Genomic DNA, 26,921 nt, shown 5'->3' with positions numbered 1-26,921 from the left:
GCTCCTGAGATCATATTTGAATGTTGTATTTCTGTTTCTTGTGTTGTGAGTATACTCTTTCATTAAAAAACCACCATTTATTGTACTTAAAAGTAAAGTCGGATCAACCCTGTCCAAGAAGAGTTGATCTCAAGACTGGTTATCGATAGCCTGGTGAGTGAACCATAGGTCCACATATGAGACATATACTGGCTTTATGAAACAGCAGGTACAATTTTGGCTTCAGTGAATCCCAAAAATAAAAGAATGCCGTTGGGATTGATCAAAGTTGAAATGAACATATTTACAAATACCTTTTCTTCCAGCTGCTTTTCCATCTGAGCTTTTTCAAGGCGAAGTTGGTTGTTTTCCATTTTCATCTTTTCCTGTCTCATTTTCTCAAGCTCCAACAAAGCCTGTTGCTCTTGGATTTGATGTTCCTTTTGCATTCTTGTTAACTCTCTTACACCTTCTGCTCCCTTCCCTTCTTTTGCATATGTCTGTGTATCCTCTTTCTTTGCTTTGTTTACCCGTCCAACTCCTTTCATCTGATTTTGGATTTCTTCCTCATCATCATCCTTAAGACTGTCACAAACTGCTGCCTTTGTTTTTCCATTTTCTTTAGCTGTAACTGAGTTACTGTCTTGTACTAATGGCTTCAGTGATCGATTAGGGATCATAGGTTTTGTGATTGTCACCTGAGAAGATTCAGTACTTGGGACTACAGACAGAACATTATTTGAACTGGAGGATTCTTTATTTTTATCTGACACACTAAGTGAACTAGAGGAAACTTGAGCTGTTGCACCCTTGGTGTTACCCCCAGCCAATGAACTTGCCGAAGGACCATGTGTTCTGGCCACCGAACTGGGAGATTTATTTGGAGAAGATAAGTTTTCCTGAAGTTGTTTGGGCTTGACGGATCTGTTGACAGTAGGGATACTTTTGGGAGAATGGACAGTAGTAGGGGTTATTACAGAAATGGTTTCAGAGTTCATAGCATTGCTGGGCAGTGTTGTCTGCTCGTTACTGCCACTAGAAATGGATGGCTTCACTACTGGTCCCTCTGGTTTAACACTGTGATTAGGCTGATCATCTTCCAGTGATGGGTAGTCAAAATCCACTATTTAACAGAAGACAAAGCATCAGAGTAGTCAATACCTTTTACCTGGAAACTGACCAAACTACACATTGTATACAAGTTTCTGTGCTGAACTGGATGGCTCTCTATAAATAACATCTGCACTTTTATATACAGTACATTGCGGTTGAAAGTTAACACTAACATGGGAAAAATTTTTCACATTTTTTCTCTTCCAAGGGAATTCCTTTTCATTTCACAAATTGTGAAAAAGTATGCCAGGGAAAAATTTTTCACATTTTTTCTCTTCCAAGGGAATTCCTTTTCATTTCACAAATTGTGAAAAAGTATGCCAAAAGTAGGAAAACGTTTTCACACATTTTCACACCTTTTCACACAAGTGGGAAAATATTTTCACAGATTTTCCCCTGAGTGGGAAAAGATTTTCATGCTTTTTACTACAAATGGAAAAAAATTTGCACAGATTTTCCCACAAGTGGCAAAAGATTTTCACAGATTTTCTCTGATAGTGGGGAAATAATTTTACAAGCTTTCTTCATTAAGTAGTATTTGTGCATGTACGTGTAGATATCAGGAAGTTTTTGTTCTCTGTGGTTTCAAACATGCGCATCTCTGAATATGGAAAGTGGAGGAAAATCAGTCAAAAGTTCAAATCAAAAGTTCTTCAATTCTCAGGAATATTCAGATTACAGTAAAATGTCCATAAGTCGAAGCTCAGGGGAATGGATGAAAAGTTCAAGTTATCCAGCGTTCTAGTTATCGAAAGTTACATGCTTCAATGCGCATGCAACCTTACTGGCTTACGGCAGGTTGCCTGCAAGCTGAGTCGAACACGAAGTGGATTTTAGGCTATCCCTACCGTGCAAGTTTTCCTCAAACTTCATCATTAAACATGTTTTTATGTGGTACATTAATGAACAGTAAACCAACGAAGTTATGTACCGGTACCTGTGTCTACGTCTTGAGAATTCATTCTTTTGCTTTGCTTGATCGGGCTGTTACCGCATAACGCGGCGCGCGGGCCGCGTCAGTCGGTCAGGGTTTCTGTACTGGGTCATGTGATACATGTACAAAGCGCTTGAGGGCACATCATTCGTGCCTGATTTAGGCTGCATCCGAATCTCTTGTCTAGAGCTAGGTCTTGGTATTCACTCCATTGGAAATGCATGGAGACGCGCAGACAATAGACCTAGCCATAGGTCTGGAAGCCTGTTTCGAACACGGCCTTTTTTACGGTTGCGGTTGATGCCGACCCAGTGCTTGTCGACGTGACAATGGCAGCCCGTGTGAACATGCTCAGCTCATCAAAGAAAAGCCGTGCGCATGACAGTAATGACTCATAATGAAGGCAAGCGTTCTTTAATCACTTTTTATTCATCATTCTTCAGTGTCTTTTTTTTAATTGGCCTACCAAAACTTCAATATAAGCGGCTTTAGTGGTATTGATGTTTCGAGTTACGGATTGTTTATTGTACATAAAGGCCTATTCTTTTGTCGGGAATACAGAAAGAAGTCGAGGTAAACAGAGTTTTGACTTAACGGGCTTCGACTTATCAAGATTTTACTGTACTTGAGGAAGACAGCATTAAAATTTCAACGCAGTATGTTTCTCGGTTTTGAGCAAAATACAATGCGACGGGCGAAATCAAAGCTGGCTATGGTGGAAGATGGAGACAAGCACTGAACACCTAACAGCTAAATTAAAGAAGATTGCCGTTATATATACATGTCTTATAAGCGTTTAAATTAACCCACTTGGATGGATGCTCAACATCATGTGCACATGTATGTACATGTATACGTACATGTATCCACATATTGTCATGTATGTGAATTACGTTTACATGTACTGGCAGATGTATGTACCGTGGTTTTGGAATAAATGCGTTGTATCCGGTTATCTCAACGTTTTCGTGGCGCCGATCAAAAAATATTACCAAATCTCTTCAAAAACCGCCACGGGACCTCGTGCATGATGCCACACCGCATCATGAAGCACAAACTGCATCTACACCTACCCCGACATCCTGACTGCTACTGCATGCCCATTCATGGACAGTCCAATCGATGACTTTTCCCAATAACCATGTGACCACAGAAAGCAACATATCATCAGAAACCCGAGTGAAAACAGACCCGATATGTCATACCGAACACAATCAGCGAAAAGACGAGATTTGCTAAATGAAGATACATGTACAATTTAAGCATGATTTTATTTGTCAATCGAAAGAAACCTTTCAGTAACAAAATACTACATGTAGTATTTCATTGTTGATTTTTTTGTGTGCCAAACTACACCACGAGAATAAATAAAATGTGGGCAAATAACCCATGTCACCACAGCAGAGTATTGACGAGTGTTTGTTTATGGTAATCCAAGAAAACAACTGTGCCACGCGGGCGCGGCTCGCCGTGGTGAGCGCATCCCCGGGATCACGCTGCATGGACCAGACAGTTCGGCCGAGGAAATTGCTACTAGACTACAACAGCACACTCCATGTGGTGAGTTGGCCCTGACCGGCCCAAAGCACAGCGCAGCCTGTGTAATGGACTCTTCACTGCATAATAGTTGTGCGAGTGTGGCAAGTGTTGAGCATTTTCGCTGCACAATGTTTTCGCAAGTTTCCTCATGATTTTCGGAACCTTTTGCACCACTTTCACAAAATTTTCACACTGTTTTCGCACACAGTTTTTTTCTCAATGTTTTGCAAATGTTTCACGCCGTGTTCACAAAAGATTCGCATCGTTTTCGCATGTCGTTCATCCCTTTCGCATCCGACTCACTGCAAATTCGCAGGGGGAAAGTTGTGGTCAAAATGTAAAATGCGAACACGAATTCCTTTCGCTTTTTTTCCCATTCATGTCAAGTAACTTTCAAATGCAACGTACTGTAGTGTAGGTGCTGCTCATAATACTGCACTGCAGTCAAACAACACAGACTTCAGACAGTTAGAAGTGTATGTCAATGGATACACATGCACCAGTTGACAGTGATCAATGCAAATGATATACTAAAAGCTTTTCATTCTTTGCAATTTTATGGGACCTAATTTAACATGACATAATTTGTATCTTTATTTTAGATCTTCCTGGGACATGAAATAATGTGATATAATTTTGTCCCATTTTAAATGCAAGTGACTACATCTCAAAGAGTTCCTGCTTGACATACAAGACATCATGCGAAATATAATTATGAAAATGAGTGTAAGACCTACACAAGCTCAAACTTGCTGATGAAGAACTGTCAACAGGTGGTCTGGTCACATGAGGATTTGTTGTTAACATTGGATATCGTAACAACCAAGCTTCATATCCTCCATCCAACACGAGAGGCTCCAGTTTCAAGGTCACTGTTGAGTCCCACTATCAGAGGAAAATATCACAAAAGAAGGTTACTGTTAAAAGCTGCAATGCATGAAAGCAAGGAGAATACAGTATCTACACGCAGCTACTGTACCTCAAAATTTGATCAATGGGAACACTTTCGTATGGACATGTCTAAAAAGTACATACAGTTTTTAACATCAATGATCAGTGTATATATAGTTAGTTTTGTTTGAGCGGCTGAAATACCGAAAGGTGAATACCACCTTCGGATGGAATGCTGTGGTGTTAGCTCATTCCACTTCCTTGTGCTTGATTCAATGAAACTATTTCCATTGTTGTGATTCCAAGCGTATACTAATTATAAGGGGTGCACATTGCCGGGCTTTTCACTTTCAGGCCTACGCTTCACGTCGAGTATCAACCACACTTTCTAGCTCTCCTGTGTGCATGTTAAGTTCTTGTATTGCTCGTGCTTCATTTTGATTGTTCTTTATATTCCAGGCGTGTCAAATGATGGCTGTTTTAACTGCAAGATGCAAGGACATTGGTTCCATGACTGCCCCTTCGCCTTTAACCCTGCAATGTCGCACTGAGTTAGACCCAAAGCACAGTCGGCACTCCCGCTTGGATACACCAACTACCATACCAGAGGCATCCCATGGCAAGCCCCGAACATTCAGCGACCTGTCTGTACCTTCGGTACTGCAAATGAGGGACCCGTCTCGGGATATACAACCAAGTCAGCAGTCGCTAATAGCAAGCCGTCTTCTACATTATTTCACCTGCCCTAAGGTGTCTAACTTGTATGGCAAGTTCAGCGACGTATTGGAGGTTAATTGTGATTATGAATCATGTTGTGCTACGGATATCCCCTCGGATAATATTAATGTTAAAGGAAGGTTGCATGAGCATTTGAGTTTTTGGCGCAAGATAGGTGCCTCTTCAATGATAATGTCGGCTATTGAACAAGGATATCAAATCCCATTTATCACTCCACCTCATTCTTTATTTTCTAATAATAATAAATTCTCTATTCTTCAAGATGCCTTTGTGGTGGAATCTATTTTGGAATTGTTAAACTCTGGTAGGATCGTTGAGAAAACTGTTCTTTCTTTCGTGGTTAATCCATTGTCCGTTGCATATCAACCTTCCAGCAAACCAGGCTTATTCTAGACCTCAGTAAAATACATGAATTTATACCGAAGATTTCATTTAAACTGGACGACTGGAAAATAAGTCTTCAATTCTTGTCCAAAAATGCTCATGTTTTCTTTTGATTTAAAGTCTGGATACCATCACATTGGTATTTGTGCTGATTACCAGAAATATTTAGGTTTCTCCTGGGTTATCAATGATGTTAGAAGGTATTTTGAATTTAAGTGTTGCCATTTGGTCTTTCATCAGCTCCATTGCTATTTACTTAGATGATGAAACATCCTGTCACTCATTGGCGTGCCGCTGGTATCCTTATCGCAATCTATTTGGATGATGGTTTTTGTGTTATTCCTTCGACTTCAGGTGACAGTGCACTGAATCTAGGTGTAGCTAAAGATATTTCTTGTCATGTAAAAATGATCTATTTAAAGCTGGCTTTGTATATAATATTGGTAAAAACTAATATACCGAGCCACTAATAGAATTGAGTGGCTCGGTATGACTTGGGACACATCCTTGGGAATTTTGCAGTTCCTTCAGAGAAGGATAGATAAAATTCTCAACACAATAGCAGAGATTAAGGGGTCGGACATAATGACAATAAGAAAACTACATTCTTTCGTGGGACAAAGTTTTATCATTGGGTCCAGTGGTAGGTAATCTATCTAGGTTAACCACCCAGAACTGCCAGTTTACAATAGCTGGAGCCTCCCATGAAGACCAATTGATTAGTCTGGATGAAAATTGTGTCACTGAGTTGACATTTTGAGAGAATAATGTCTCCAAAGAAAATGTAAGAAACATATTCACATCTGGCAAAGTAAACAAAATAGTTTGTTGTGATGCTAGTGCTGTTGGTTCGGGGGCAATAATACCCAACGATGTCCACACCGCTCACAAAAACTGGAATGTTAAAGAAGCTAGGATGAGTTCTACATGGCGAGAGTTGAACACTATTGCTTTTCCGATTGCTTCTTTCTTGCCAATAATTTCTAATTCTAAGATTAAAGTGTACACTGACAGCCAATCTGCAGCCCATATTGCAGAGGTTGGAAGTATGAAACCCGATTTACAAAAACTTGCCATTGGTATTTTCAACACTTGAATTATGTCGGATATAACGCTGGAAATGGAATGGATTCCAAGATCTATATACGATCTAGCAGATTATGTTAGTAGATTGGTTGACACCGATGATTGAATGATTTCACCACAGTTATTTGACATTATAAATGATAGATGGGGCCCTTTTACAATTGATTGTTTTGGAACCTTTTATAATGCAAAGTTACCTCGTCATTTTTTCAAGATTTTGGAATCCAAAGACGTCGGGAATAGATGCATTTGCCCAGGATTGGGCTCATAAGAATTGTCTCCTGGTACCACCGATTGTATTGATTCCCAGCGTTTTAAAGCATCTGAAGTAGCAATAAAGGAGTACTTGTATGTCCATGGTAGCCTTCCTCCTCATTTTGGCCATTGCATTGGTCTTGTTATACCCCCTGGGTGAAAGATTTCATTTCCTTGGAAGGTCCAGATCTCTTCCAATTCGGCAGAAACAAGAATTCTCCGCTTGGATCTAGTCAATTCAATAGCCCTATTTGTGCAGTATATATTGATTGTGCATAATTTCAATGAAATCTTTCTTTTGGTTTATAGATCATTCTCAATTAAAGATTTTGGTTGGGATTTCCTGGCAGCTTGGAACATTGCAAGAGTCACATGTTTCAGAGTGTTTTATCCGCAAAGGCAGATGCAACCGCAGTAAGATAGCTTTATAAATGTAGAGAGTTTTTGATTTGGCTAAAGGAACACAGAATCTCAGAAACTCCCAGTTGAAGATAGAGTAATAGCTTCCTTTTTTTGATGAAAAATTGGTAACCACAAAATCTGACAGTACAATAATAATCACATCTTCAGCTATTAAGTGGTTGTATTCATTGATCAATGTCGAACACAATCCTGTATATTCTCCTATAGTGCAGCACATAATATTGACTCATAAACGATCTCTGCACAAACCTCCTGTTCAAAAAGAACCAAATAAGTTAGACCAGGTTAAAGCCATAGTTAGAAAGTTTGCACACCCTGAAGCAAGCCTCACTCATTTACGAACGGCATGTTATGTGGCTTTGCAATATTTTTTATTGTTAAGACACGAAGAGATGGCACAGTTAAAAGCTAGCCTTTAGAAGAATTGCCGAATGATTCTGGTTTGAGTATTTTTATACCAAGATCCAAAACGGACATTTTTAGAGATGGAAACAAAACACATTTGTCAAAACCCAAGATGCATACTGTCCAGTTACGATTTTAAAGAAATACATGGCAACACGTAACATAAACATAGGAGATAATTCTTATACCCTTCTGTCATATCACCCAAGCTTAGGTACTCATACACCATTAATAACAAAACCAGTAAGCTATTCACGGTGCCGGGAAATGTTTTTAGATGAATTGAGGCAAATAGATGTAGAAGACCCTAAGAAATATGGTTTGTATAATTTAAGATCAGGTGGGGCCAAACATTTGGCTAATAAAGGGGTATCAGACGAAATCATCATGATGCATGGTAGATGGAGAACGAGTCAAGCTAAAAATAGATACGAAAAGCATAGTGTAGAATCTAAGTTAAAGATTTCCAAGTTACTGTCAAGTTAAGTCAAAGTCAAGTTAAGTCAAAGAAACGACAAAGTATATCTGCCTAAAGCTAAAAAAAATGGAAGAAAAATCAAATACATCATTCAAGGTTCATTGCATGTGTAATATTCCAAGACGGATTAACATAAACTTGCTTGCACATAATCAAAATGGATAATCCGCAGATTGTGAGAGCCGTCATCGCGGAATCTCAAGTAATATTGGCTGAGATTGACAATTAGTAGAATTTGTACTGTGTTTAAGTATGTCCGAGCTAATAATGCACGTTTTGTATGGTTGGTCAGAGTCTTGGCTAGGTATTTCTGGAAATTTGTAGTAGTTAAGATCCGTATTGTATTTTGAAATTTTATGGTATTACACTCCCCCCCAAAAAAATCTCTTTTGATAAACGTTTCGGGGGTCAGTTATGAAGTTTGTATCCCAAGAAAGGGATTTGCTGGGAATTATGCAAATGTATTAATGCTTAACAGAATGTATTTCCCTCTTTGGATGTATTGGGTTAAATGATATCAAATTTTATGCTCTCTTTCCAAGACGGAATTTGTAGATTTTGAAGTGGTTCCCGACAGATGATCCGAAGAGAGTTGGGCTTAAATCCCAAGGTGGGATTATGTTGGCTAAAAAAAAAAAAAAAGGTTTTCAGTTTTGAATTTACAAGGGTTCATTTTTGGTCATCCCAAATGAGGTTTGTTAATGTTCTGGTAGTAAAAAAAGCCAGACAGTACTTTTGGCTGAATGATCCGGACAGAGAATCTGAAGAGCCAAAAGGGCTGGAATCCCAAGGTGGAATTTGTGAGATTGTGCATGTGTCGAATGATTTTCTTTTGATATTTTGTATATTTATATATTTTTGTTATGTACATGATTTATCGGGGTTCCATTTCTTTAAAAAAAGGCCTATGTCTTTTACTCGACGCCTGAAACACGACCACACTCCCATGCTTTGATAAATTCTGAGATCAAAATTGATTGTGTTTGTTCTTTGATTTATTGAGGTTGTCTCAATAGAATGAAACTGTTTTTCATGCGGATGAGCGTAGCGAAGGAGCATGAACTTATAAGTATACACGTTTTACATGTGTAGTTGTACTTTACTTTTACGTTTGGTTTTATGTAATTTAATATATTTTTTAGGATTTCAAAAAATCCTTAATCGGCAGGCAACTGCTGTAATGATTTGAATAAATTAATCAATATATGTTTCTTGAGAATAACTCCACCATGTACCAACAACGTTCTTGATGATGACTTAGTTTGTAAATCCTAGTGACAAGGGTGATAGAAAACATGATTCTAAAGAATCCTTACTAAGGAACTTCTTGTCAATGTCTTGACAAGTCATCTCCTCCAATTATTAGTAACTATTTCTTTCAAAACACTGATGTGACATCCTCGTGACACTCAAATTGCGTTTTTTATGTCCTTATACAGAAAACCCCTGACTCTGGAATAATTCAGCTAACAACAAGTGGTAAATGTGTAACGCCTAATGGGTAACTAAATTCAAGAGTTGCAAGCTGGTAACACAGCATCATTAACATTTAAACTTAGTGTCCAGCGTTATATATCTGGAGTTTAGGGACGGAGACCAAGACCAACACTACAAAACTGTGAGCAAGACTGTGAAAAAGACAGCCTGAGAATGAGACCAAGACCTCAAGTAAAGAATGACATAATGTGTAGCTCTGCCAACCTTACAGTACAAAAAATGATAGACAAATTCTTCAAGAGTGTCTTGTAAGTCAAATAAGCCAAATACTAACCTGTTCCACCCTGGCAACTTTGTGAAAACTATCATTACTATTATAACTTGGCAACTTAGTAAGATGTACAGACCTTGCATTAGTTGTGTGTGAGCCTTCATTTTTACTGAATGTTATTTTCTGGCTCAAAAAAGTTGTGGATAGCATAAGTAACAGATCTGCTGGAGTGTGGCATAACAAGAGGTGTTAAAAACTATTCATAGGGTAGAAAAGGCTGCATTGATTACTTTTGGTGTCACAATGTGCTTGTGGGTATCCGGTGAATGTGAACTCATATTTCAAATTGGGGACACAAATGTGACCCAGTACATTGTAGTCAGTAATACGTGCAAGTCACAAATTGACTTTTTGAGATATGTACATGGTCTGAAAGAGAATTTCATAAGCTTTCAAAAAGGTACACATTACAAGTGTGTTGATGGTAACCTTTTACACACACACTTCCAAAATATACAGAAATGGCCACATCGATTTTTTCAATATCTACCCACATCCCCACTTTACTCAGCCATTACATAAAATGGTCTCAGCAACTAATTCCTGATTATGATGTACTGGGTCACAAATACAGAATACAAGTGGACATCTGTCCCATCCCATTTCCCATTATATTGATGGGATGTACACTCAAGGGAATTTTGGATCAGATGTCTTTCAAACACATCTCTTCTCCTCTCTGAAGAAACAAATCTCTAATTTTGTTGATCTCTGCCATGAAATTTAAGTGTGCTTCCTGCAAGCGTGACACATTTTACAAATGTATTTCTGTCCAAACTTCAGATTACGTTGCATGTTCTTACGTTCACAAATAGTGCCCACCTTGGGGGCACTATCCATCCCTCGGGTGTTCACAACATCATATCCCACACCACAGCAGTCAACAATTGTTAAATATCACCCTGTCATGTGATCAGTCTGGGCCAATGAACAGAAGGTATCCAGAAGACAGAAGTATGACAATTGTTATCTTTGTCACTCTCAAACCTACAGTGTAATGAAAGGCTTATGGGGCACTATTTACATTTACCTTGGTAAGAGCGTCTTTTAAGCTTGCCAAAGTTGAACCCTTCGTCAGGTCTCTGGCTGTACTGTTCCAATCAAGAATCACAATACAGTCAACGCTACCTCGCATGTTCCAGGTCTCCTTGACATCAGATGACAGGCCTTTAGCAATCACAGTTACGGTGGTTCTACATATATGTAATGAACAAAACTAAACGTTCAGCTTTAATAGACCCAATAAAAGTAGTTACATGTAACAGTATACATGTAACATAACTCAACACAACCTCAAACTTATTACGACTTCCAAAAATCAGTTACTGGCTTTTCCTTAATTTTTTCTAATTTTTGGCTTTTCCAACTTTGTGAAAAGCATTCTTTTTGTCCTGATTTTCTTTTTTTTTAAATTTTGCCCAAAGAGGCATTGTTTTTGTCCTGATTTTCTTTTTTTTTAAATTTTGCCCAAAGAGGCATTGTTTTTGTCCTGATTTTCTTTTTTTTTAAATTTCGCCCAAAGAGGCTTTGCTTTTGTCTTGATTTTCTTTTTTTTTAAATTTTGACCAAAGTGGCATTGTTTTTGTCCTGATTTTCTTTTTTTTTAAATTTCGCCCAAAGAGGTATTGTTTTTGTCCTGATTTTCTTTTTTTTTAAATTTTGCCCAAAGAGGCATTGTTTTTGTCCTGATTTTCTTTTTTTTTTTATTTTGCCCGAAGAGGCATTGTTTTTGTCCTGATTTTCTTTTTTTTTAAATTTGGCCCAAAGAGGCATTGTTTTTGTCCTGATTTTCTTTTTTTTAAATTTTGCCCAAAGAGGCATTGTTTTTGTCCTGATTTTCTTTTTTTTTAAATTTTGCCCAAAGAGGCATTGTTTTTGTCCTGATTTTCTTTTTTTTAAATTTTGCCCAAAGAGGCATTGTTTTTGTCCTGATTTTCTTTTTTTTAAATTTTGCCCAAAGAGGCATTGTTTTTGTCCTGATTTTTTTTTTTTTAAATTTTGCCCAAAGAGGCATTGTTTTTGTCCTGATTTGTTCTCCAGCTTGTTCTTCTCTGAAAATCCTATTTCTTTTGTACACAGTTATTCTATGGAGGATTTTCGTCCCTTAGCAAGACTGAATCTTCATCAAAGTTGCCTCAAGCAAAGCCCCTATAACATAGATGCATGTCGAAGCATGACTTCATGATGAAGTCGTCAGATGATTTATCATAAAATTTATCACAGGCTTTGTACACATTTTTCAACAGCCAGATTTGAGTACTTTTATTGATCTGACTGACCAAAAGTTAGACACAGTGTTTTAGTCCACCAACAAGGGTCCACGAACATCATCATAATCACATCATCATGTGTCATGTGACATGACATTTAAGGCACAAACTTCAAAGCATTACATCTCTCGAAGTACATGTCCGATTAGGTTGAAACTTTGCTGATAGTTAGAAAGGGAAGTGTTACAGACCAAAATTGACCTCATGTGATGACGTCATCAGGAGACAAGCCATGTGACATGAAAGGTGCATTTTTCAAAGCCCTATATCTCCTGAAGTACGTGTTTGATTGGGTTGAATCAATGCAGATATCTTGAAAGGGTAGTGTTTAAGACCAAAATTGACCTCATGTGATGATGACATCATCAGGAGACAAGTCAAGTGACATTAAGGTGCATCTTTTAAAGCCCTAGGTTTCCATGAAGTACAATGTACATGTGCAATTTGGTTGAAACTTTGCTGATAGCTAGAAAGGAACGTCGTATAAATAGACCAAAATTTACATCATGTGATGATGACGTCATCAGGTAACAAGTTATGTGACATTACAGGTGTACCCTATCATCGGAAGTGTATGTCAGATTTGGTCAAAACTTGCAGATAGCTAGAACGGGAAATGTTACAGACGCAAAATGACATCTGTGATAATGACGTCGTGTTATAAGTCACGTGAATCCTTCACTAACCAATATATCCTTAAGTAGATGTCCAACTGCTTTGAAACTTTGCAGGTATTTTGAAAGGGAAGTATTATAGACCAATATTCATCACGTGATGATGACATCATCAGGTGACAAATGACATTAATTTCATAATGTGCATTTAAATCTAATTCTTCTCAGATCCGTTTGCCAAATGTTATTTTCTTGCTTAATTTTTGTTGAAAGTGTGATTAACACAATAGCAGTGTCAGAAAAAAACCACCCAAAACACCGGAAACGTACCGTTTCTACTATCGGCAATGGCAATGCTGGCAGTGTGTCACAGAAGTATCTCCTCTCTAGCAATCACATTTTCCTAACTGTTAGCAACGCGGCCACGACTTTTTGCTCTCGGTCATGTTCATCAGTGGTCTACATTGCAACTGTCTAGGATTGTCTGGTGCCATCTCAGTGCTGGCCCAGATATTGTGGAGGGTGTGCGATAAAATCATTTTTACAAGAGATAGAGCTGATTCAAAAATCAAATGATTGTTTATTGAACAGAAATTGAAGTAATAGTATTTTTAGCAGTTTTGGAAATTCAGAAAAAAATTACTTATCTCCAATCTTAAAATTTGGCTTTTTTTATATTTGTCCCTGTCATGGACAGTCTGTTGTTTCTCTCTTTCTAGTGATATTGAATTTGGTGTTGATTTCTTTACAAACATTTTAATCTACCGCGCTCCGTAAAACACGAGCACTGCTTTCAAATTTGTGATCAAAATGTATCTGCAAGACTAAGGGATAGTTATTTGCAGTGAATAGATTGCAAAAAGGGCCCATATTTTTAAGCAGTACAGTGTGACAATAACATTTTTATTTCAAAGCTGACAAATGTGAAAAAGCCATTTGTTTTGTCCATAAGATAGACAAAATTTCCAGTTTCTTTTTGGCTTTTTCACAACTTTGCCAAAAAGGCATTCTTTTTGTTCTGATTTTTTTGGGGATTTTTCAATATTTATTCGTTCCATTGACTTTGTACACGCTTTCAAGCTACCATTTTGGTAACTTTGAAATGCTTGATCATCATCAAAGTTACAGGCAACAAAGACCCTGATCAAAAATATTTTGCTTAATTTATTACCTCATGATGACATCAGTACCTAATTTGTTATTGATTTTTGAATATTTAATTTTCCACTATAGGTTTTGCACACAATTTTCAACAGCCACTAACTCGGGTCAATCTGAGCAAATTATGTATCCTTAACCACTTCCCGCCAGGGACTCTGGTTTCGGGCACCGTGTGTTTACACACAGAGCCTGGGTGCCTAGTTTCGGACAAAAGAGCTGGTCTGTGTAACAAAAGACTGTACTCAGAACAAAGGACCTGCTGCTGGGAATTGCCATCATTTTTCAACTTCCATTTTTTGAAGGTAATCCGGCACTGTTTTTAAACAGTTTACCACTATTTTGGGCATAGCGTGCCCGTGGATTAGCACCGTGGACAAAAGTGCTCCAGGGCCCCATCGATGAGCGACACAGTGCCACTGCTTGCTAATCCAGCTGCGTATGAAAAGAGGCTACTGGCATTCACCGGAACAAAGGAAATTATGCAACACCACACAATTCTGGGCTCTCTTTTACAGGGCTGCAGGCCTGGGCTGAATACTCGGGCGTCAATGAAGGTTGCCTGACAGAATAGAATAGCCACCACAGAGTTGTTTTTGAGGGTGTAAATGTCCAGTAAATGAACACATGAATTTTTAAAGAATTTTGAAAACGGAAAATTTAGAAAAGGTCCCGCCGTCACATCCCATTCGAGAGAAATCCAACCGGCACAAAGTGGTTTATGACGTGTCAATGTTTTCTATCTGTTGTGATATTTTCATAGTTTGCTTCCCGAAAAATGCCAACACAGCCCATGTTTTTTTAACACCTGTGAAATCTCTAGGTTTTTTGCATTTCAATACACTAAGTTAATGTTACTTTGTAAGAATAACAGACACTTCTTTTTGAACCTTGCCAAATGAATTACAATGTAAATTAATATCCACATGCAGAAAATAGATGATTATTTTTACAAATGGAATTAATAACTATGACAAACTGAGACCGAACCTTATACGCATAAAATAAACTGCAGAAGATTGCCGTACTTCCCACCGGCCAGTTGATCCAAGATACATGTACATGTATCTGCACTTAAGGTTGAGCAAGTACATGTAGGTTTCCTTCCTCCGTGGTTACAGCCCCACCCGCATGAGTCTGAGATTGTCTCACAAACACTTAAAGTATACAAAGGTTAAGAAAATGCACTTGTCGGACTTAGGGCAAACCCGTAATATATTCACCAGGATACGTAATGATGCAATACTGAATAGCCAGAGCAAGAAAATGTCTTGTTTATAGGAAATAACTTGAATTGACTGAAAAAGCCCTCTCTTCTGTTGTACAGACAGAGACCTCTAGTTTTCCTTCATCCTCTTCTGCCCAAATACCTATTCAATTTGAGCACATTTCTGCAGCTAATGATTTTACTCAATTTACTTTTCAACAACTGCCATCAATATCGTATCATTTTTAAGGGCTACCAGGTTTCTTTCTCCTGAAAGCTGTAATCTGTTGGTCCACAGAAACATGCTCATGTCTGCAACAACGCCCCACTGAAGTACATGCACACACTCAACACATTGTGCCAACATGTAAACTGACAACACTTGTACGATACAACCTGGTACGGTAGATGTCATTATACTCACCCAGGCTTGATAACTTCTTCAGGAACGTTGATGACCTGTGCATTCTGTATACGTGAAAACTTGTATTGCTCACTTGATCTTACATCAATTACGAGAATCTTCTTTGTGCTATCCTCAAACAGCCTGTACAGTTGGCAAGCAGTCATCCCACCATCTTGCCCTAACATTTAGAATGGATGACAGACCAAGAAAAATTAGCGGGTTGAATCATACAAAATTGGAAATGTTAAAGATACTGGTACATGATTTGGATTGACTCCTTATTAATAAAGATAACGCTTTTACTCTTATGAGGATCTAAACAATAGCGACTGTAGCAAGAGCTGTGGTTTCCCTCTTCACTTGCTGTAGTGTCCTCAAAAAGTGGGCATTGACGACAATAAAGTGCGATTGCTTCCCAGACCCATTTGCCTCTGTGCCTTGTTGCAACTTGCATTACAAATCCTTTTTAGACGTTGGACACATTGATCACATGCAAGTACCAGTATAAGAAGCCATGTGCAAATTAATTGATTGTGACTGGAATTTATGCATGTGTCTATGGAAGTGGCTGCAGACAGTTTTCATGGATTTGTGTGTAATTTGAGGCTACAGCCAAATCATTCTGATGCAGCCTACCTTGGTCCCCACGTGGTAAAGTCATTGTGCATGTGGTGTGGGTCAGCAGCACACCAGGGGAATGCAGACACAGTGGCGGGGAATACAGTATGATGGGAATAGACTAGACTCGGAATTGTACATGTAATTTGTACCATTTTAAATTACTTTTTATGGCCTTACTGCAGGTTAAGGCTATTAAATTTGGGAGGCTTTTTATGATAATGCTAAAGAGTTATAGAGTCTACGTGTACATGGTAGTTGTCATCTTTGATGCATGAATGAAGCATAGATTCCCACACATGTTCACTTCCCATAAAACCCTTTCTGAGCAGTGATTTAGTTGAGCAGCATAAGGCAAAACACAGTAATTACATGCTCTGAGAAGGAATGAAAATGAAATACATCAACAGAATTTTTATTACATTTTCCAAAACAAGCAAAGCAGCACAGAAGAGTACATACAACTTGTACATCATCAGGTCAGGGACCAAACCACAATTTAGTGATGTTGCTTGTTTCTGCTTATGTCGCCTTTTCAAGCGACGATGACGTCATTTTTATCAGGTCACTTGATACTGATGTCAGTTTTCTCATGAGATTGGGAAAATAACAGGATTTGAAAACTTAAACATGCCGCCATTGGGAAAATAACGAGATGAGAAAACTTAAACATGCCGGCAGCCAACGTGGCCTTCTTGGCTGTTGCCCTTTCAGTCTATGGCAATACTATTTCCGATTGTTATTTTGATAAATCTCCACGATAATTATAAAATTTGCCACAGTAAATCAATGGAGATTTGTCAGGCAATATTTTCAGGCACGAGGTAAGCTTCGGCAAAAATCTACTTTTTTCACATTAACTTTTTTCAATGATTGCACTGTACCTTTTGCAGGGTCAACACGCATGACATGGCAAATTGCCGTTACCATTGGAATCTATGGCAAAACTATTTCTAATGGCTATTTTGAAAAATTGCGACGGTAAACATATAATTTGCTACAGTGAATCAATGGAAATTTTGAATGGCAACATTTTCATGCATAATGTAAACTTCGGCAAAACTTTCTTTTTTTTGCGTAAATGTTTTTGCATAAATGTTTTCATCGGCACAATTAAACAAGCCAACCCACAAAATTTCAACACCTCCGGTGTGAGCTTTGACTGAAAAATCTCTTCAATCTGCTTTTAGAGATACCACATGAAAGGAAAGTTTCATTAACCAATTCCTGCTGGGGACTCCGGAATCAGAGACGTATGCTTTATATGCGTGGCCGGGGTCTCCGCACTCGGACAAAGGAAACAGGGCCCTGTAACGAAAGACCGTACTCCAAACAAAAGACCAGGCTGCTGGGCATTATCGACATTTTTCACTCTCAAAGGGGTGCTAATCCAGCCTTGTTTTGAAACCGTATACCAGGGTTTGGGGCATTTAGAGCGAGCGGATTACCACCGGGGACAAAAGCGCTCCACCACCACTGCACGCTAATCTGGCCCCTATTGAAAAGAGGACAGCAGTGCACTGAGACAGTTTCGTGAACAAAAGAAAGCTACATAACACTGCACAATCTGGGCTCCTTTTACAACGCTGCAGACCTGGCTGAAATACTCGGGCATCAGTGAAGGTCACCTGTCAACTTAGAGTAGTGCCTAAAGATTACTTTGTGCGGCTATAAACGTCCGTTAAATGAAATGATGAATTTTTGAAGAATTTTGAAAATGGAAAAAATGATAATTATGCCGGCCCAGCATCATCAATATTGAAAAATGCCCCGCCATGAAGTGGTTATGATCGGGGGTAGCACATTTCCTGTAAATATGATCAATCCAAGCAATTTGTAGTGAAGTTCTAGGCCGAAAAAGAGATCGATGTCATCTGCAAAATGGGATCCAAAAATAGCTCAAAAATTTCATCATTGTTACACAATAGCGAGGCGTATGCATAGTCTGGCATCGTCACTAGATTGTAATTTGGTCCCTGGCCTGATCATGGAAGCAATATAAACATCTTGTGTTTTGTGTATGTTTCTAAAAAAAAAATTACTGGCTATACATTTTACGACCAGAGGACTGGCACACAAAGGAACAACAAAGGATTTATTCATATCAGAGAGTTTTAGATATTTTTCTTTTCCACTAATGTACTTGTGTGTACATGCACGTGTGTGTTGTTACAGATGGGACATTTCTTCCTTTATAATTCGCCTGCTGTTTTTATTTAACTCTTTGTTGAGACATTTGTGGTATTTTAAGTCTAACCTGTTCTGCAGCAGACCCTATGTATTGTGTTTTGTACCCAGTATTCTTTTGTTAAGATGTTGCCCAGTGGGCTGACCGGTTATGTAATGGCCCTTGTATTATTTTCTGGGTGCATATGTATTTAAGAAGTGGGTTGTACCATGCTTGGGTGCACTCATCACACCACAGCCACCCGTCCAGCCCGGGGCTCTGTTCTTTTTTCAACTGATGGGTGTCGCCAACCTTCATCACTCCAGCCAATGTCCAATTTGCCCTACAGCTATACACTGCCTGCAAATACAGCGTGCCACCGCTGTGCTCTTCTCCTTCACGTTGACGGCTTGCCACATGCATTGCATGTAGAGACAGCGAGTCTCCGCTGTTCTCTCTCTCCTTCAAGTTGATGGCCCAAACCAACTGGTTTTGTGGCTCTTCCTAGATGGCCTAGGACCAGACTGGTTCTGAGGCTCTTCCTAGATGGCCTGGGACCAGACCGGTTCTGAGGCTCAACCCAAGATGACCTGGATCAGACCAACCAGGTGCACCAGCCAGTGCTTCAGCCAGCTGTGCCGGAGTTGTCCCTCCGCCACAGAATACCAATAGTCAACTTGACAGCACGCACTCAATCAAGTTCTCAACAACAACCTATTAGTAATTATTTAATTTTATAAACAAATAGAAACCCAGATTTAATTTCTTTATTATTTTTGGTATGTAAACTGAAAAAATTTCTGTAAACATAGTTGCTGGTTTCCTTTTCTATGCTGTCATGTTCATCTCTGTCGTGCCCTATTTCATTTTGGTTCTTTTGAATTAGTCGCACGTAACAGTGTCAAAACAGTGAATGGCTGGACAAACTATTCCTAAAGCAGCCCAGCTGGCAAGTCAACAGAGAAAATAGTCCTTCTGCAACAATGGGACACTAAGACAGTGTTCAGCCTTAACCTTTCTTCATATGCCAACCGGGTTACTGAAAGAGACTTTTATCTAGCTCACAGGTCTTTCAATCTCAATCTCAATTTTTCATAACAATTATAACAATCATGATATTGGGTTCTTTGAAACTTAAAGAAGATTACTAGTAACCCTTCCCAACCCCGTACATACAGAACAGTAAAATAATAATGCATGGCGTATATTACTGTTTCAGATGGGACTGCAACTTTTTCTATTTGTTATAGTATACCCAATCTACTCCGTATTTCACGACTGGTGACATGGGTCTACATTTGCGTAGGGTGGGTAAAAGGTTCTGTAGAGAGTGTAAATGCAATGCTCTACTCCAAGTTTATTCAACACAGGCAAAGAGTTCCACAAGTTAGGCCTGTTCATACAAATGGGTAATGCCAAGTCCATGCAAGTTGGGATGAAACTATAGCACCGTTAATACGGGGCGAGGTTGTAAACAACGCTCGTGACAATTCACACAAACATGACAACAGTTCAGTCACAAAGCACCCACTAAAGTCCTCCAAACTCAAGTCAAATGATTGCAGTGCTGAGATAGAGAATCATAAAACCTAGTACTTAACAAGAGTGATGATCATAGCCTGTAATCCTAGGATATGAACAGCGAACAATCCACAATTCTGAGCATGTACTGACAACTTCACGTGTGTGATACAGGTACAAAAGCGCAGGGCAAAGTGTGACCTTTGAACCATGAATATAAAGCGCATTAAAGGAACAGTGCTAATCTGAAAGGCGCTGCTACAGTTCAATTGGTTGATGTGTTTTTGCCATCGTGATATACACCTACTTTATTTTCACATTCAGTGAGCTGATGTAATGGAATCTCTAAACATTAACCCTAACCCTCCTCAATCCTTCACCTGTTGGAGGACTGAGGAGTGTTAGGGTGAAGTTATAAGAGTATTTGCTTAATTCAATTATTACAGCTATAAAAAATAAAGTTCTTGAGAGTAATTTTGTTATGCATGAGTCATTTTTTTTTATTGATCTGAAAAATAAGCATTGGCACCTTTTGTCATCGCACGATCAAACTTTCACAAGATTAATTACAGTATTACATTTACGTGAATAATTTATAAAACTACGTGTATCCCATTCACTCAAGGTCAACTATATGTACCAATCTTACTGTTGAGTGAATAGAGACAATATTAGCAGTTTAAAATGATATTCGCTGTCAGGAACCAAACTACATGTAATTTACTATACAAAACAGGTGAGGTAGGCATGTCTGTATGTGGTAAGGCCACATATGGACATGCCTACCTGAAACTACACGACCAGAAGACCAACGTCGTTGGGACGGTGAGAAGCAATTGTCAAGACATGCCCAAGGACTTGTGCTCCTTGAAACTTGAGAGAGGTGATGTTGTTCAGCGACAAAGGCTTGCTTGCCTTGGTCTGGCGAGACAAAAAAGATGTCCATATGATGTCCATGATGCACACAGCCGTGATGGCTGACACCGGCAAGCAGAACCATGATGGCATCGCTTTGGAGAAACCCAAGTGTGTACTCGACTACAACGAGGGGGTGAAGGGTGTGGACATTGCAGACCAGCTGGCATCGTCACACCGTTCAGTCAGAAAATCAACCAAATGATATAAGAAACTGTTCTTTTTTGGCTTGATGTTGCTCTTGTAAACTCTTATCTTGTGTATAAGGAAATTGGTGGCACTGACAGTTTTTTGACATTTAGACACATGTTGGTGAGTGAAACTTTAGAGTTTTGTGCACCAAATTTGCCAGTGTATTGATCTAGAGGTAGACCAACCCGTCTTCCTGGTCCAGGTAGACTGATAGGAAGACATTTTGCTGTAGAAATTCCCCCAACCTGAAAGCGAGCTACATTATACAAACGGTTTGATGTTTGTTCTAGAAATGCGATGTGTGATATTTGTGAAGTGCCCCTTTGCACTGTTCCTTGTTTCAAGGAATATCACACTTGAATAATTGCTTATTTATGCAAAGTTTCCTGTACTCCAAGACCTCATAAATGAAATAGTACATGAAATTTTATGATGTTCGTTCTAGAAATGGTAAAAGAACAGTGACTAAATTGATGTGTGAAATTAGCCAAGTTCCACTTTGCGCTGCTCCTTGTTTCAAGGTTTATTACATTTGAATCGATTGCTTATTTACGTAAAGTTTCCTGTATTCAAAGAAATAGTACATGAATTTTGAGGCAAATCCTTCAAGGTTTATTATACTTGAATCAATTACGTATTCATGTACAATTTTGTACAAGAATTTCTTCCTGTGTCAAGACATCGTGTAATGCAACTACTCTGAGGGGTTTTTTTTGGCTAAGTTTTTTACTGGAAAGTTCTTTTTTTTAAATAAAATTTTGAAGAAAAAATAAAGTGATTGTAAATATGAGAAGAGAGAAAAAAAGAAATGACAAGTCGTCAACAGAAAAAGAAAAGTGAGAAAACTTTGTCTTATGTTTTTCTTGTGTCTGTTTATTTTATAATTATGGGGAGAATTAGTTTGGAAAGATAGTTTTCATGGGATGGTTCAAACTTTACTTAGAAGGGGCTGTTTATATATATCATTACATTCGGAAAGGAGATTTGAACGGAACTTGCAAAAAAAAATTAGAAATGTGCAAGACAATTATGAGCAAACTTTGCATAAAATAAAAACATTAGGGGAATTTTACGGGAAATCTTCACTGCGTATTAGCTGAAATATAAACTTGTGATGTGCACTCAATGTTCGAGTTGGGGCTGGGCATTGATGCTGGGCATGCATGGACTACTGGGAAGCGGGCACACGAGCCACGGTGCCCGCTAAAAGCAAGCATAGACGGTGTGAACCTAGCAGGCGCTGCACTCTCCGCTGTGACCAAGTGTCCTTGGGTAATTGGTGTTGTTGCGTGGGCAAGGCAAGTGCTGGGTACCTGATATTTTGTTGAACGGGATCCACATACCCGAGCAGGGTTTGTGACTACACAGAGCCAGGGTGTGACCCAGCAAACTTGGCAGATAGGCCTGGTGGCCAATCTAGGCATCTGCGGTTGCCGTTAGCAAAATTGGAAAAATAAACCCGGCAGCCAGGTAGGTTACGGTAAAAACATCCCGCTGTGAAGGGGTTAAAACACTGAGACATAATGGGAAATATTGATGCCCACAATGACTGCTAGTCATTGTGGGCAAAAAGTCACGAACGCACATCCGACCTTGGTAATCAAAAGATGTTTAGGCTGCAGAGAAAATTGTTCGCTATTGGTTCATAAATGATAGCTATGAAGGTTTATGACCATGTCCTAACTGCAGAGTGTTTGCCAACTGGACACAGGTATTGTTCAAAGTTCAGAGATGCTGGTATCCACTGGTTATCACTATACCTCATACATATTCATGACAGATTGCCAAACTCTCTTTGGTGCATTCACGGTTACACACCAGCTGCTATTTTTGCTGTACACACCCAATCATTCACGCAAGGAGTAAATACACATGCATTTTTATCTGTCGCCCTATTTACCCTCTAAACCTGGCGACAGTTAAAATGCATCCGCAGTAGCAGAAAGTCCAGTAACTGTAGCCCAGGTGTACTGTGCACTTACATGTATGGTAGCGCCAGCCTAGCAACGGTATGCAACTCATATGAAAAGATGGCGGCACACGTAAAAGACAATCTGCATTTTCCTCAGCTGAGCGATGTCGAACTGGAAAAAACTGTGGACAACAACGATGCCTCCTCCACTAAAAGGGTTGTCCAAAATGTGGTGGAAACACTCAAAACTTACTGTGTTGTAAAAAGATTGGACTTTTTTGAGGTTGAGCAATATTCTTCTGCTGAACTTGACAAGTTTCTCAGAAGATTTTATACTGAGGTACGAACAGCACTGGGAAATTTCTATGCAAATAAGTCCATGCAGGCATTGAGATTAGGTTTGCAAAAACACTTCAAGAAACTCTGCCAGTTTGACATTATAAAAGACCAAACCTTTCCAGATGCCAATGACATGTTAGCAAGCATGATGATGATACTAAAAACCGAAGGCATGGGTACTGTTCAACACAAAGAGCCGATCCATACTGAGGATATAGAGAAACTTCAGAACTATGATGCTCTTGATCAGAAAACACAGAATACAGAGATGCCACTAGCCTATGCCAAAAAAATCTGAAGATCAACATATCCACAGTATTACGTATTCATGCATGGGTCTGTGTACATGTACACAACGAGCATCTTTATCATGTAGTCGCCTATAAAAACAAAAAGGTTCTTTCTTGATCATCGCTGGTCGATCACAGAAATGAGTTGCAGCCTACATGCAGGCTAACCTGCTGTTTTTTACTTTAAAAATATGTACTTTTTTTTTTAGTTTGCCCGATCAGGGCAGGCCATGTCATAAATTTGCTTGATCGAATTGGATCGACACTTGCCACAGATTTATTTAACTAAGGCCTACTGCATACATCATGCAGTCTTTTATTAGGCCAAAAAAATACATGTAACAATGTTGTGCTGTGCATGCCTCTCAAAAATTGGATCGGTAGGTCGAAACATTTTTTTTGTTTGGGGGCAATTTTGTGCTGATTGAATGGCATCAGTAGGGAGGAAAGCTTCTAACAGTATCTCAAAAAGTGAAGAACACCTGTCTTAATCTATGTTAAAATTACTGCATACGGCAATTCACAAGAAAATTATGAACAATTCTGGAAATCACAATGGCAAACTGGCCAACAATGTTCATGTATCGCGTGGTAAGCATACGTGATGCATCTAGACCAACGGGTGCTAAAATGAGCAGAACAACCTCAAATTTCTCATGAACACAGAAAATACATACATAAATAAGAGACCAAGTTCTGAGAATTAACTTGCAGAAAACTTCTTGCAACATAGCAATGGATGTCTTTCCGGCCTGACACGTACAGCTGATGAAGAGTGGTTATGTACAGCACATTCAGTACACGTACAGTGCAGACTGCTATTGGTTGCTACATTTGCATGACACATTCTTTTTATGGGTGCGGCGCGGCGGGAACCAGAGCAGCTTCGTTCAATGCACAGAGTTTCGCAAACGTGTTTTCACCACTGGAACAGCGCGTAAAGAATTGTAAGGGGCGATTTCATGTCTGTGTGTGGCACTAGGTGACATGGGCCGGTGATGAGCGATTAGCCCTGATTGATATCTTGGGCGTAATTCTAATACAAACTAATAATAAATTGATGCCATAATCCCAAATATTGTGTTGATATTTTAGGAGCTGTTATTGATATATTGGTCGGACAATTCGTCCGAGCATTTTTTTATTTTGTTCGGACAAACACAATAAGTGCTCGGAGTCAGAAAATGTCCGATGTCCAACCGTAATTTCACGCTCTGATTGTTATCCTTTTCTTCGAGCTATCTCCACTGAAATTTGTCCTTGACATCTCTTTCAATATCATGAAAATCCTCATTTCTGTTGACAATTAGATGCTGCATTTTGTCGGCCCTCGAACATGAAGTCGATCCACGTGTTTATCATCCAACGTACAATACAATGTACGTTTGTTGTGTACGTTCATGCATCGCACATGAGGCATGAGCATGCATCAATATAGTACGTGTTAAAGGTCAATATTTCAACATATTTCCAGTCACTGACGACACCACTCAACGCTGTCCTTCGTATTTCGCTCCACAATATGACTGACGTAAGCACTGTGCTCAAGATTAAGAACCCAGTCAGGACACATGCGCATCATAGATTTGCTTCCAGTCTTTTCTTCTTTATCTAGTTCTGTCAATGTTAAAACATTGAAGGGAGAAATGTAAAAGAATCGGATTTGGAGGAAAAAATACCAAAAAGTCGGATTTCCGATTAAAATCTGAAAAGTGGCATCTCTGAGAATAAAGTTTTCATTGACATAATGCTGCATATGTGTAACAGAGGTCACGAAAATCTCTCCGTGAAAAAGCTAAAAATGATTTCGCGATAAAAACGGATGCTACTATAATCATTACGTCTGACCAAAAACCATCGAACTGATGATGAAGTCTTGGAGGGAGAATGTATAAAACACCAGAAAATCCTCCACAGTGTCCTGTGCTCTCATTTGAGAAGTACATGTACATGTCTGTATCTGTTCTTAACCCAAACTGTGAAGCTTTTTGGCAATGCCCCCAAAATTCCACATTGAAAGTGATATCTGGTGCGAAAACATGCTCCTAGGGAAAAACAAACTCTTCAGCAAAATGAGTGAAATATCTCTAAAAACAAAATGCTCCAAACCTGATGCATAGCAGCGCCACCGCCATGTTCATCCTTCTTTTTCAGAGCATGAGGACGGGAAGGCCACAACTGTTTGGGTTGGTATTTGTTAGCAGACTCTTCCCACACTGCACTCAACCCACCCAAACACTAGCAACACATGCGGAGTAGCACCATACCCCGGAGGAGGGTAGGCGAGGACGCACTGAAAGTGAGGAAGACCGTGTGGAATGATGAGGGTCTACTGGAGAAAGGAGCAGACCATTGGATACAATGTAGAGCTGGAGGTAGCTCACAAAGTATGGGTCCTTGTATTCTCAGTGAAGAGGCGAGTATAGACATGAAACGACAACGGAGATAGAAATAAACCAGGGCAGATCAAAGCAATTAAACTGGTGCAATGAATTATATGGATGGTATTTTCTAAGGCAGAACGCCACGTAAGTCGGCAAGCAGCACATGTCAAGGCATTTCAAAGTCATTATTTTTTCGAGTCAAGACAGAGTGCCGACTTTGCCATAGTTTACAAGTTTGTAAATACTTGACACCTACTTTTTCTGGAAAACAGGTTTTCAAGCTTCTGGCACTTTGAGCCCTGCCGTAAGAAAACATCCTTTTAGCGTTTCTTTATACGATCGTGCGATTGCGACGACAAGATTTTGAGATATAGGCCTAGCCCTAACGAATGGTCAAAACTTATTCTTAACACAGTAAGCGCTCGCCTGGTTTCCGTCTTAGTTGTGCAAATTTGCATTCAAAATAGGCTGCTCACCAGTGCAGTGCTGATAATGATATCCAAGCAGTGTTGTTGACTCGAGTCGCTGACTCGGACAAGTCGGACTTGAGTGACTATTTTTTAGACTCAAGACTTGACTTGGGGAAAAATTACTTGAGGCTTGACTCGACTTGAAAAAAAAAACACTCAAGACTTGACTCGACTTGAAAAAAATGACTTGTTGACATTAAATCTTTTCTTAAAATAAATAAAAATACAAACTAAAAAAGAACCACGTGTGGTGTCGCGTTCCTCCACTGGCACCACCGCACATCATGCATATGTCATGCATGGCGCGTGCGAGCTGCATGAAGTTTGTGTGGGCCCAGGGCATAGGCCTATGCGTAGTCTGATTACATCTGTAAAGAATGGTCTTTCTACAGAGCCCACGTCACTGTATACTGTTAAGTGGTTTACCACTAGGCGTGCGAAGACTGCATAATAACAACATGTACC

General features: G+C 39.2%; 1 protein-coding gene and 1 pseudogene across 4 annotated transcripts in view; one reads left to right on the top strand and one right to left on the bottom strand.

Moving 5' to 3' along the window:
* Window positions 1–26,921, bottom strand: part of LOC110979996 (ubiquitin carboxyl-terminal hydrolase 8-like) — a 148,445-nt gene that overhangs the window by 82,118 nt on the left and 39,406 nt on the right. For all 4 annotated transcript variants that reach the window (XM_087140218.1, XM_087140217.1, XM_087140216.1 and 1 more), the window contains exons 6-9: window positions 15,667–15,826; window positions 11,024–11,186; window positions 4,303–4,450; window positions 294–1,102 (exon numbers count right to left, since the gene is read on the bottom strand). In XM_087140218.1, the coding sequence (XP_086996344.1) occupies window positions 294–1,102; window positions 4,303–4,450; window positions 11,024–11,186; window positions 15,667–15,826 (1,280 nt within the window). The remainder of the gene's footprint in view (window positions 1–293; window positions 1,103–4,302; window positions 4,451–11,023; window positions 11,187–15,666; window positions 15,827–26,921) is intronic.
* Window positions 5,769–7,341, top strand: LOC147798426 (uncharacterized; annotated as a pseudogene).

Source organism: Acanthaster planci, linkage group LG08 (assembly GCF_054643075.1).
Source record: "Acanthaster planci isolate LZ-2023a linkage group LG08, COTS_SCS, whole genome shotgun sequence".
Classification (NCBI taxonomy): domain Eukaryota; kingdom Metazoa; phylum Echinodermata; class Asteroidea; order Valvatida; family Acanthasteridae; genus Acanthaster; species Acanthaster planci.
Note: the sequence above shows the minus strand (reverse complement) of the source record. Positions and strands in the feature narration are given on the sequence as shown.